This window comes from Euwallacea similis, chromosome 2, assembly GCF_039881205.1.
Source record: "Euwallacea similis isolate ESF13 chromosome 2, ESF131.1, whole genome shotgun sequence".
Lineage (NCBI taxonomy): Eukaryota > Metazoa > Arthropoda > Insecta > Coleoptera > Curculionidae > Euwallacea > Euwallacea similis.
In genome coordinates this window covers 6,278,367-6,291,949 of record NC_089610.1, presented here as the reverse complement: position 1 = coordinate 6,291,949, position 13,583 = coordinate 6,278,367, and the positions used below count along the sequence as shown (strand labels likewise).

Genomic DNA, 13,583 nt, shown 5'->3' with positions numbered 1-13,583 from the left:
GGGCGTGTTTGATTATTTTATTGATTTCCTTTATCACTTCTTCTACAATTTCATTCATTATTATCCTGAGTGAAAATCGACACGGGATATAATGCACTGATGCAGTTCCTTTAGCCCGTTGAGATGAAACCTGATATGTTGATTATTGATTTAGAGCAGATTTATGATTGACCATCAATGCACTCAATAGGGTACTTATACTCAATACCACCAAAAACCACTTTGTGCTCCGTGTTGACCGGAGCTACAATTTTCCTTTTCTGTTTTCCTCGGAAAAACTGTGTTGTTCTCTGCTTCTGATACCACGGTAAATCATAGAATTCGCAATTTTTTACCAAAAATCTTAGTCATTTGATGAGTTAGAACTTACTCAAGATTGTTTAGAAAGCGTTGCGCCGATGCTCATTTCTCTATTGTTCTCATTAATTAGCTTAGGTGAGTTTAATTGTGAGTAATCACGTACAGTGAAAATTGTCGGCTATTTTAGGGGAATATTCATGAGCGCAATTGGGGATGAAAGAGGCGCATAGTGCACTAGTGCTTTTTCTGATCCATATTGCCTGAATAGGCTTAACATTTTCTAGAGCTTTCGACGCATAAGTTGTTATACGTTCGTAAGAGAATTTCATAAATCAAAAAAATTTATTTTATCACAATAAGCTTCGCTGATAGGAATTTTAGTGCAACAAATACATTCGTCTTTAGACGGGTTTAATTTTCGGTTAATCATACGTATCAATTTATTACCGAATAGGTATTTCTAGCATCGATGAAAAACCAATTTTATCGCTTTAAAAATTAGATTTTTATCAACGTTCTAGAACTAATACCAGTTCTATGTTTTTCTAACATCATTTTATTAAAAATAAAACAATTACAGTATATCTTATCATGAATAAAGTTTTCCTAAATCGAATTAATAGTGAATACGCCAATATTAGTAACTTTTCCATCGAAAACGTTATACGCGTTCTGGTTCCTTCTGACTGGTAAAGGAATTCCAACAACACAGCTAGTGAAGACGTAGTTGCGCTTGGGTAGAGAAGGTAAGAAGATTTTTTGGGCACTAGTCCGGCCGAAGACGCAACCTCAAGTTTCATTTGATAATTTTTGTCTTCCTGGGGCATCGTACTTCTGCGAAGTACCAACATTTGGTACCTACCCCCAAAATTTATCCGGTGAAACATGACGTTTTGTCATGCTACATATGTATATATAACAAAATTTTTGACATGTCTCACATGACAATTTCTGTCAGTTGCTTTGGTTGCAATTGTTTCCTGGCAATGGAATACCTGATTTATAGGGCGAAACTGATGGCGAAGGAAATTCTCCAAAAGAGAATCATAACTTTAAAGGGGCTTAATTGAGGACCTATATATGCACGTACTGACTTGGAAAAGGGCGTGTAACAGAACAAAGCGATGTTATCTGATGGGTCCGAAGTCAAGTGATCATATTAATTAAATCTAAATAGATAAGGGCTTCTAAGAATTTTTTCACATTTTCAAGTGTTTACGTACATATACTAGATTTTGTCATTGCTCTCCTGACACTTTCCCTTTCATCGTTTTTATAATAAATCGATGGACACTTTTCTTCATGAGCCCCAACATCCTATCCACATATGCGTCCCTTACCAAGTATCATTGATCTTGGAACGGCAAACTCCGAAAAGATTTACCAAGTACTGTATTTCATTGTGTGAGTCGCAGTATGTCTACGTGTGTTGGGTCTCGGTTTTAGTATTTAAAAGCTGATAAAATCAGCAAAAGATTTAATAGCTGAATGGTTACGTTGACATTCATTTCATTAACGAAATTCCGCTATATTTTAACACGAAAAAAAAAATGTGTGCGTGAAATAAATTACTTCGCCAACTGTTCCTGAGGTTGCTGTTCCGAGATCTTCTGCATGGCACCTATATAGTGGGGAAGTTTTGGATGAAACAGTCCATATAGCTAAGATGCAGAACATATTCAGCCAAAATCCTTGGACACATCGATTTTTATTTTTTCTTGCGGTTTTTTTGATAGTAAATTCATGTATACGAGGTAGTCCATAAATCAGGTACGATCACCAACTTTGTTTTTTCAAATTGAAACACGTATTTTTTATTTAATTTTTGAATTCTACGCAAAATTCTAAGTGTATTTCAAGTACCATATCCCATACTTAAACTTTTTTTCATAATGAAGAAAAATGGCGGCTACCACTCAACGAAACAGAAAGTATAACAACATGGATGGCGTCTTGCAGACAATCCTTAAGACGCACATTTCCTTGTCTGACGAGGAGGTGAAGAAAAGTAATGCAATTTTACACGAGGTACGTTTCATCCGCGACTTTTTTTCATGCTAACTAACTAAACTCTCTAGGCGCATTAAGAAAGATGGTAATTTGCGCTTGAAGTCTCCGAAAAACAGAATGAGGTTTGCAAGGCCCGGCATAACAAATCGTTGCATACTATGTTTTATTATACGGGGTGTTTCAGAATAGTATGTCATAAATTTAAGGGGTGATCCTTAAAAGATGTGTTTCTACATCTAACTTACGCTCACCAAGTTTGATAAAAATATTTAATGCAGGTCCGGACTTATTGAAAAAAACAAAAAATATAGCAAACTTTAACACTCTGTATTTCAGATAAAAAGCGAAAACGGATCTAGGTTCATATAAACTTTTTTCTCAAAATCATTCATAGAATCACCCCTTAAATTTATAACATACTGTTCTGAAGCCCTCTGTATAAACCGTTCTTAAAGCACGTGAAAGGGTATATGAAGGATTAATTCAAGGGAAATCAGCATGGACATGGAGGAATAATTGAAATGACGACAAAATTAACTATTTGACTGAACAAGAACATGCGCACGACAGTTTATGTCCCAGAAAGCGTTAAAAAGTGCGCACTGAATCATCAAAAATATGGTGGCAACATTATCAAACGTTCGGAGTCCCAAATATTCGCAGAGAGAAGTGATAACTGGCACGATTCAATCGGTAATCTACATGGGGCGAGGCCTGAGGAGAGCACAATGAATTTCGAGAAATATCGGAACCGCATGGAAGAAGTAAACTGGAGACCCACGCTATTACTGGCATCCGGATGTGGAACCAGTCCAACGGTGGCAGTAGTGGAGGTCGTTCGTCTAACGCCAGTTGATCTGCTTACAGAAGAGATATCATGGCTGCTTCATGGGTAAATCGACGGCTACAGAGGACTGCAAAACAATACTTTAGACAAATGGCAAGAGTGCACTGGGTGGGCGAAGTTATCCCAGACGTTAAGCCATGGGTGCAAGTAAAACATGGTGAAATAGTCAACCAAGTCATGAATAGATACGGTGTGTGCGATGTGCATCTGAAATGGATCCGCCAGGAGCTCAAAGATAACTGTCGGTACTGTTGAAAAATTTGCGCCCCGGAGCACTGCATACTCGAATGCGACCGATTCCTTAACGAAAAGCAAGAAGCAAATACCAAAATGCGGACGAAGCGTTACAAAAGACAATATCGGAACTCTGCTAAGAAGCAACAAAGAAAACTTTTTCGGATAAGCAGAAACGTTATTAGAAGTTTTTGAGGCAAATTATCAACTTTCTGTATGCGTTCTGAAGTTCCTGAAACTTATATAAAACGTTTATTTAGATTTTGGAACAGATCATCAACAAAATTAAAGAAATCGATCCGATGTTTGCACAAATTTACTCCCATTTTCTGTACGGAGGCAGTTTCTATGACGGTTTGAAGATAATTCATCCAGATGAATACGATATCCACATCCTGCTTAACTTGCCATCGAAGGCTCAGAATAAAGTTATAGTCAGTAATGTGCCTGGCTTTGTCCACGTACAATTTATGTACAACCTTGCGGAGATTTTCACTGGAAACTTGAAGTGAGTTTTTACCTGAAATGGCCTTGAAGGAGCCAATTTGAACACATTTTTTTACGATATTAAGCGAATGAGTATTACTCACAGTATGTCCTTATGCAAGCTTTTTGTGATAATATTTTTAAAGTATTTTATGCTATAAATAGGGATTTTTGTAGTTAAAATATTGTGTGTCGCGCCACTGAAACCGTGCTTAGCAGTAGGGCGTTCCAATCTACATGGCTCGCCCTGCAAAACTCTAACTTTGCGGTACCGGTAAAATTCGTTAATGTTAAATAATTACAGAGGATTTGAAAAATTGGTCAGTAAAAACAAATTCTTGGAATCCTCAAAACTACGCCAATGGATGGAAAAGTTGTTCCAGAAGGCTTTAAATTCCTTACCGAAAAATGGATCAAAATACAGCATTCAAACCTCCCATGGGACCTTTGGGGTATGTATCCAATGGCTTTTCATAATCATATTTTAACTAAATTACTAATTCGTTTTTTACCAAATAATAAACTTCAGGTAAGCTTAAAGAAGACTGGACCAGCTTTTACCATGCACATCGAAACGAATGACTTTCCGATAGATGTAGACTTAGTGCCATGCTTCATTATGAATGATTCCCAATGGCCAAATAAAGATTTCCGACTGAATCCGTTCCCTACATCAAATGTCGGTATTTTTTCCCGTTACTCAGTAGTCTAATTTATTTTGTCTTCATATTTTAATATGTATTTTCTGGCTTACTTATTTTAATTAAGTTGAATTTTTAAACATTCCAGCCAAATTTTTACATAGTACCCAAGCAACCCAAAGGCATGAGTGTGCCTAATGACCACTACTGGCTGGTAAATTTGCAAGTGCAAGAAAGACAACTGATTAGAGGATGCTTACACCTCAAGCCCGCAATCAAATTACTGAAGGTAACTAATTATGGAAAAAATTCCCATTAATTCACTTTAATTCGGGTCTGAAGTTCAAAAATTTTTCGACATCAAGTTGCCTTTTAAAAACATAATGATTCGATCTAGAAAATGAAACTCTACTTGAAGCACGATAAAATTGCCAGCTATTATATCAAAACTGTGGGCTTATGGACCGTGGATGAACACCAAAATGATTCAACCTTTTATCAAAGTTCACTCAGCTATGTATTTATGACTGTAAGTAGAATTTTAAATGACAATTTCATTCATTATCTGTTCTACAGTCATATACTCCGTTATTATATATTAAATTATGACAATAAAATTTGAGGTCACCGATACATTTAGTTCATGGAATTCCCCTTCGAATATAGCTCATGCAAATTAAAGCACTTCTCTGCTTATAGCTCCTCAAAAAATACCATGATTACCTCAGCAAAAAATGTATTCCGTACTACTGGAACAAACATTACAATTTGATTAAACAAGTAAATCCAAATGCAGTGGATAACATCAAGAATAAAATCGCCAAAATAATAAAAGAGGTGGAGGAAAAGGTGGATCAAGATCCTTTTGTAATTGCCAAATACCTAAGTAAGTACAGTCAATAATTTCACTTATGAGAAAAATAATACAAAAATGGTGTGTTGATTTGTTTCAGTTACGGAAGAAGAGGTGATAGCCCTCAGGATTCGGCGACTGGCTATTGGTGGATCAAGCTAAAGTATTGTCAGATTCATTTGCATGTTAGTTAAATCAGGAACTGATTCGGGATTATCCAGTACGAGTAAGGTTGACTGAGCCAATTTCAAGAAAAGGTGACACAGAGAGATTTCTCTGTCTCATATCCTTTGATGCGAAAGACTCGGATGTTGTTCATTTGTTGGTGGGGGTTGATTTGAATATTTTTTGTAACTGTAATGCGCACTTATCTTCATACCTTGAAAATTAAATTGCTGTAAGAACAAAATACAATTTATATGAGTTTTACGAGTTTCGATGTGAGATATTCAGCGAATCTGCACAGCCTGCCCTATAAATCGATACCTAAGTAGTAAATACGACTGACCTTGCCGGTTAAATCATCTTTCGCATTTTGCATCATATGATGTGAGAGAGAAACCTCTCTGTACGTCCTTTTCTCAATATGGGCCATTTAGCCTTACGCTTATTGTATATTGGCATGTATAGGTGATGCAAGTATTCTTGATAAGAGGTGTTAACCAGCTATTTTTATTATTACCACTTTATTTGAAAAAATTATATGTTATATTACTAATATTTATAAAATCAACTACCCTGATGGGTTAAGCTGTCAAATTATGGCTATTACTTTTATTATTTCTGAAAAACAATATATTCTATACTCGTGCTACAAGTGTTTCATTTACATCCAACAAAAAAACTACAAACATTTGTAGCGTTTAATAAATTAACAGTATAATAACGTTAAATAGTAAAGAGAAGCAATAGGTAAAAAATTAGAAAAAACGTGACGTAAGTATTTACATTAGCAACAAAAAGCGAAATGCAACAAACAATAAGATTGCAGGTAACTGGATAAAGAAAATAGTATTGTTCAACATGTTGAATTCAATAATTAGTTCTAAATTAATACATGATAAAACAGATAATTGTAAATACGTATGACTCAAAATATTAATAAATTATAAAAAACACACAAATATGTTAATTAGTCTAAAAATGTTTATCAAGTTACTATCATGACTACTATATACAAAAGTATACATACTATATATATATATATATATATATATATATATATATATATGTATACTTTTGTAAATAATTGGAGCTTGGCATGACAGATGCGTGAAGGCAAAAAACGTTCTAAATTGTACAGGGATTGACTTCACGCTTCGGAAAACAGATGGTCACTAGCCTGCGATAAAAAAAATTCGGGACGATAAAAAGGTTCCTGACCCCAACAAAGTACTGCCCTGTAGATTTTGACAATAAATTCTGGATTGTAGTCATGTAAATTCCAAAAAGTGGTGTATGTAGAAATATTTTTCCGTGTGGCTGCTATACTAATAGTTGAGAGTCTAAATTTAACATATTTCAGGTTTAAAACATTGGAAGGGTTCCTAAAAAAATGGAACACGTAAAATTGCATGTACCATTTTTATAAATATATATATATATAACCACACCGCTCTACGTATATGAAAGGTAACTTGTTCAACGAATCTTAGGACTAATTTTTTCAATAAAAACGTCGACCCTTTCACTAGTTCCTTTAAAAGTATTTGGATCGGGCCCAATCATTTGAATGAGTTGAGGAACTTCTTGCCTGGATACTTCCGTAAACCTGGCCAAGGCCTTCATACATCGAAACAATTGCTCCTCTGAAGGCTTTTGGTTGAAAAATTGAAGAATCGCCATTGTAATTTCAACGGCTAAATCATCAAAGACCTGAAATTAAAAATAAATCACTAATTGGCTTACAACTCGATTCATATTACACATATGTTAAAAAAATATCGAGAGTGAGTACGAAACAGACTTAATACGAAGATAGATACAGACCACAGTTTTTACCTCCTTGGAAGCCAGATTGTAAATTATTGCCGAGCCTCGATCCTGTAGATCTGGATTGTCCGAAAGCAAGCAATGGACGGCCACTTTGGTCGTTACCCGAATATTGCTGATTTGTTGATTATTAAACGGCCATTCGGAAATGTAAAGCAGCCATTCAGAGGAGCTCAAGCTCTCGAACAAATTGGCCACCTGTACATTTGAGAGAATATTGAAACATCTTTTAATTCGCTTTTGCGTCAATGGTTACTCAAACTGAGTATAATTTACAATCACACTTACAAACAAAGCAAGGGCTTCTTGTTCCTCCTTACTAAGTCTATCAATATCATAAGCATAATTCATTAATACGTGATCTTTCCTATCGGAATGGAGAAGAAGAATTATGTCGTCTTTAAGTCCAGCCATTGCCAATATGTTAAGTATTTTAACTCTCACTTCAACGGAGAATTGTTTGTCATTCAATAATCTACCTGGAATTAAAAAAGCGTAAGATTTCATGTAGACGCGAAATTCACAAAAAACGCAGGGTCTTGAGACGTGAATTACGTTGCACGACTTGAAATTAGTATTTTGCAGGGTGTGTGTAATAGATCTCAGGGCGAGCTCTAGACGGGATCTTGAAGCTTGGAGGGTCCTGCTAAACACATTTTTGGTCGCGTGACGTAATGTTTTTTATACTTCCTGGCTTGTAGTAAAAAATTCTTACCCTGCTTCTAAGGAAAAACCTTCCTAACCTGTATCAATTACGCGTGCAGATAAATTCGACTTACTAATAAATTCTAGGAATCCTTCGCCTAATGCCCAACTACCCTCGTCTCCCATCATATATTGCTGAAGCTCTTCGGTCGATTTTTTCTCTTCAGCCGTCAGTTTACCATCGATAAGTCCCAGTAAAGAATCGAATTCTTCCTTTACCTGATGTAGAAATCTCTTTAATTACTAATATACAGTGTGTCCCTGAAATAACTAGACTGCTTGACAAAAAGTACCTAAACGAAAAGCAAAGTGTTCTAGGCAAGCTTACCTATATCCAATGCTGCTTCGTTTTTCTCGCCTCAGGGCGCAAAAGTTCTCAGATTAATATTGTTTTTTCGAAATAATTGCTAAACGCTTTTATCGATTTTCACTAATTTTGGAACTACGAGATAATACATAAATTGGAGTGTTTTGAGGTTTTTTTTTTTAATGCGTGCAAACATTAAAAATTATCCATGGTTCGTAAATAAAAATTGTGTATTTTTGTTACCCCCTGTACGAATTACTTTCATTTTTTCTATGCCACAAGGTTACTTTATTTCGAAATTTTTTTGTTTTTTGTAATTTTTTTTAACTCTCGAAAGTCTAATAAATGATAAACAAAAAATGTTAGAAAAAAGGTGTCCTATTAAAATAAAAAACTATAATAAATCAGATGTTTCATTTACCCTGTTTGCGAACAATCTTATTAGGCAACAAATAGGAAAAAAATTGTAATCATAAGTATTAATAATAAAACTTGTTTTCAATTTGCAAGAGGAGAGTTATACTTTTTTGTCATTTTTCAAACTTGGAACGTCCATATCTGGGGAACGCATGGGGCAATTAACTTGAAAAATATCTTAAATCTATCGTCTCAATGCGCTCCATAAGCCTTCGCAAACCGCTTTACAAAATATCTTTTGGTTGTTGTGTTTTTACAGCATATTTATGGCTATTGTTCATAAGAAAATAAAATTTATAGACGCACATATGTTACTCAGCCCTTGAAGCTGTTAAGTTTTTAACAGGCCAAGACAAAATGTTAAGGTTGGTAGTGGCTTTATTTTTATTACATACACATGTATATTAATTTTGAACATGAGATATTTAATTCCATATGAAATTCTAATTTAGTACTGTCCTCGAAAAACCTCAGCCCTTTTTTTCGATCAAGTTCTCCTTACAATAGGAAATGTATTTGTTATTCCATCGGAGTATGTTTGCGTAATGAAATTACTGCCTTGAATTCGCAGCTTTTCCCTCATTTTTCTAAATCTGGAAACATCGCATGTTACTTCCTATCGCGTATCGTTTCCAAGACCGATGATCAGTTGTACCTTCACACAAGGCAGGTAGTACTGATATCACTTTGTAGATGATTCACTCGCGCGGTGTTGAACGAGATGTTCGTAATGCGCGTGGCACTCATAATCGGGATAATCGGGTTTTCTTTTGTGCTAAAGATTCGTGAGGTACGCTGTTAGCACATCCATGACTTAGTAAGTGAAAGTGGATGTTGCTGACGTAATTCTGAGTCACGCTTTTGGTAATCTGCGGTGATTTCTGATTATGTTTCTTGTAGTTCACAGTTAAATTTTGCCAGGTCAATGAAAACGACGTAATTAGATTTTCAATTGAAAGTCGAAATTATTTGTAATTTTGATTATTTTGAAAGATACTTAGGACCATTTTTGGGCGTAACTGAACAATGATATCGCACCTGGAAGAGCTTCTAAAATTTTTAAAAGTATTTTCAAGAATTAATACTATTTTCTTCAGGAAGTAAAATTGAACGTTTGCAGGAGTGAAAATAGATTTTTTCTTTTTTTATTAAAAAAAAATTAAGAATTAAAGTTTTTTTCATGTTTTCGTTCCGACTAAACAACAATGATGAATTGCAAAACATTCTAAATCATTTTTTGTAAAAAAATTGTATGCCTGGCGAAAATTTTACAAAAAACAAAAAAGCTTCAAAATAAAGTCAGGTTGTGGCAGAGAAAAAATTAAAGTCATTCGTATAGCAACATTGGATTTAGGTAAGTTTGCCTAGAGCGCCTTAATTTTGGTTGAGGAATTTTTAGTCAAGCATTATACAGTTACTTCAAGGACACTCTGTATATTACTTGTAAAGCAGAATATGAACTAGGATGTTATACATTTGCAAATCAGGTGATGGAATATTGTAAAAACATGGAATATGGGGTACTGTAAACCGTTTAATGAAGAAAAAATGTATTTGACTAGACGATAACAAGGTCCATTCACTAAATGGTGAATGTAAAATTTCAAAAAACATTACCTAGGTGATGACCCTACAGATGCACATGACATTAAAAGAGAATACTTACGTCTATAAAGTCTTTATACACAACAGGAGGATCTCGGGATTTCTTCTTCTCCTCTTCTGCTTTTCTTTCTTCTTCTTCCATGGCCAACACTTGATCTGATGGCGAAGCATCTGTAGTTCCATTAAGTGATGATTCTGTATCAGCCATTGTTACTTCCTTTAACCAAATTAAGATAATTCTTTTAGTTTATTATTATATCATTTAAGTTCATTCTTACTTCTAATTCCTCAGGTAGAATGCCGCCAGACGCCAAAATTTTCTTGCGTTTCCTATCCCTCTTCCGTTCCCTCTTCGCTAATTTTTCCTTCAAGGTCTTTCTACGTTGTTCCGCCAGAAAATTATTGTACCTAAAGGACCATAAAATGGAAACTGTAATTTAAACATATCGAGCATTAGTAGATACTTACCGCCCTTTATTAAGTACTTTTGCAAGGAATGCAACAAATAAGAACGTACAACACAATTGGGAGTTACGGCCTTTGCAAATGCAAAAATATACAGGGTATTCCATTTAAAATAAGAAATTTGTGATTTATTTTCTGTCTAATCGAAAGTGCCGCGATCTTAAAAACATTTTACTTGTTATTGAAATGTTAAAAAATTTCTCTTATTACTTTCGCCTAAGGCAAGTGTCTAATTTAGAGATGCAGCAGACTTCTGACAACTTTGCCAGTTGTCAAGGCGATCGCAAACAAAACAAAGTTTTGATTGATAGTCAAATATAATTCAGAAATTTTCTATTAAGTTTTGTATTTTTCGAATAAACGATTCCAGTCCAACCAAGGGAGGCTACAGTCGGTTTAAGCAAGTTACAATAGTGCAGAGACGCCAGATCGCACACAAGGTTATTTCATTTTTGTTAATACAACATAAACACTTTAAGCATATTTCAGTTTAGATACTATTAATACTCGTCACGCTTCGCACCACTACTTCTATTATCTGACCTTGTCTCCTCAATCTCCCTCGAAAGATCTGGGGAATTTTCTCTGGAAAATCTCTGCTGCTCCTCCTCAATAGGCCTAGCGCTGCTCTCAAGTTGTTCGACGAGAGCCTTGATTGCCACACCGAGATTTAAATTTAGAACCTCGTTTGGTAAATTGAGGATGTATTGAGGAATACTTCTGTCGCAGAGGAAGTGCGCTATTTCTTCGGAGAAATTGTTGCAGTTGTGATCCAAAAGATCGTACGATTTAGCACTGAAATTATATGCGAGTTTCAACGACTTGGAAGCTCGAGTTGGGTGCCTTAGCTAACCAGCTCTTAGAGGTGCCCAGCATGCTTACAAATACATGGCAATTTATAATCTTATTTATTGTTAATTTATTCAGTGACAACTGAAATCAGATGTGTGACACAACAGCATGGTCAAGGCTCAAGGCTCTTTTAGACTCTAGATTACTTATGTAGGTATCTTAGGATGATGAAAGGATAATGAGTATAAGGGCCATGAATGGTTGACAATTACTCTAATTAATCTGATAATTAAATGTACTTTTACTCACCTAAATGTTGAATGTGCAAGTCCTGCAATATAATCAATAAAGACTGAGTAAGGTACCTGGGTTTCTCCTAAATATTTGGTCTCCTTGGGAGCCCCTAGTGCTGTTTTCCCCTACAGAATTTTTGTATTATTAGTTAAATCTAGCCTGTTAGACATACCTGTTTACTTCATTTCAAAAAGTGAGGGAATGTGCAATGCAGTCTAATAATAAATCATTTATCACCATGGGAGGAGCTATTGCCCAACTGGACTACTCAGCACCATGTGCAAATTAAATTTTGGAAAATTTATAGGTATTTCCATAGTGGGTGCTCCAAAATTAATATGTTTTAAATGCCTTGAAATATCAGTACCTTAATAAATTAACAATAAACTTTAAAGTCCTGGATTATCCACCTAACAAAACCAATATTCACATTATAGGGGACTAAGCTTATTTTTAGCCTGTTACCAATTTTAGACTTCAGCTTCTAAAAGAAAAATCGAAACTAAACTATCCTTAACCATACAAGATATCAGAGCCATCTCTTTAACATGTGTAACCCTACTCTGAAATGCAGCCTAAAAATACATTTTCATTGGGAGACATCTAATGTGTGGGCTTATTGTGAGGTGTGTTATAAATAAAAGAGGAAAATAAAATAACCTGTGCCAATTACTTAAATTTCGAGGGATATAAAATAAGTACTATGTGACATGGAGTTGAAAAGGCTCTTTATATGCTATGTCACAAAGTTCCTGAAAATTGTGCCATGACTTGGAGTTGGGATTATAGTAATTGTAATATGTAAGGTATGTACATACTGGGTTGCAACTTTCTATCCCATGAGACCCAAAGAAGTATTCTCTGCCATACACCATGATGGAAGTATGCCATATTCCAGCAATTGTTGTCCCTGCAAACACAATAATGTAAATAATAACAATATGGAAATAGAAATGTACAGGGCACTTTGGGACATCTTTGAATCTCATACCTGTGAGAACTGAGGACCATTGGGCTGCCAGTCCCATTGATAGATCATAAATATAAAGTTCAACTCTGTGGGATTCCATGATCTTAACTGGATTAAATAAATCTACATGTATTTATGAGTAAAAGGGCTAATATTCGTCCCTTAAGAAACAAAAGTATTGTCAAAATCAGCTGATCATCTGACGATGTAGGGACATTTAATGCTCAGCGCGACTAAAGGGCTTTTTGCTCTATTGCGGATATACGACACACACAAATACTTTTTAAACACAACAAACGACAACTATTTACGAATATTTAAAATTGCGTATCACCGCTTTATCGACTTAAGGTGCACCGTCACTACCACCTGCCTACTGAATTGTATTTTGTGTATTTTGTGCGAGTTGGATTCCCGCCATAATAATAAATTTTTAAAAGGATCAAAGACAATTTGAATTTGAAACACTGGAATTTTAATTATCGCGGAAATGTATAGCGGCTGAACATACCGACTGGGCCTACATTTTCTATTTTTAAAACCTCCGAGCAATGCATGAGGCTTGTGAAATGCTACATCTACTTGTTAACTTTGAAATTGCAATGGAAAATAGATACGAACGCGGGAAAATTTTAAATTTAGAGTTTCATGCATCTGTCATTCGG

At 35.1% G+C, this 13,583-nt stretch overlaps 2 protein-coding genes across 3 annotated transcripts; one reads left to right on the top strand and one right to left on the bottom strand.

The window, feature by feature from the left end:
- The first annotated feature begins 889 nt into the window (after positions 1 to 889).
- Positions 890 to 6,182, top strand: LOC136419349 (cyclic GMP-AMP synthase-like receptor). Its single transcript, XM_066405617.1, has 9 exons — positions 890 to 1,046; positions 2,199 to 2,328; positions 3,652 to 3,899; positions 4,182 to 4,329; positions 4,407 to 4,556; positions 4,667 to 4,807; positions 4,916 to 5,047; positions 5,218 to 5,404; positions 5,472 to 6,182. Exons 2-9 carry the CDS (start codon positions 2,203 to 2,205, stop codon positions 5,531 to 5,533), a joined length of 1,194 nt encoding a protein of 397 aa, XP_066261714.1. The 5' UTR covers positions 890 to 1,046; positions 2,199 to 2,202; the 3' UTR covers positions 5,534 to 6,182.
- A 37-nt stretch (positions 6,183 to 6,219) lies between these two features.
- LOC136419348 (uncharacterized) lies at positions 6,220 to 13,442 on the bottom strand. 2 transcript variants are annotated; one of them, XM_066405616.1, is made up of 10 exons: positions 12,940 to 13,442; positions 12,767 to 12,858; positions 11,964 to 12,073; positions 11,406 to 11,657; positions 10,676 to 10,805; positions 10,459 to 10,614; positions 8,143 to 8,287; positions 7,652 to 7,842; positions 7,373 to 7,561; positions 6,220 to 7,246 (listed from the first exon to the last, which is right to left on the bottom strand). In XM_066405616.1, the coding sequence occupies exons 1-10, from the start codon at positions 13,016 to 13,018 to the stop codon at positions 7,013 to 7,015; spliced, it is 1,578 nt and encodes a 525-aa protein (XP_066261713.1). In that variant the 5' UTR covers positions 13,019 to 13,442; the 3' UTR covers positions 6,220 to 7,012. The 2 variants fall into 2 exon arrangements, with proteins under 2 accessions (XP_066261713.1, XP_066261712.1); XM_066405615.1 differs by having other exon boundaries at positions 7,361 to 7,561; positions 12,940 to 13,439.
- Positions 13,443 to 13,583: the final 141 nt, after the last annotated feature.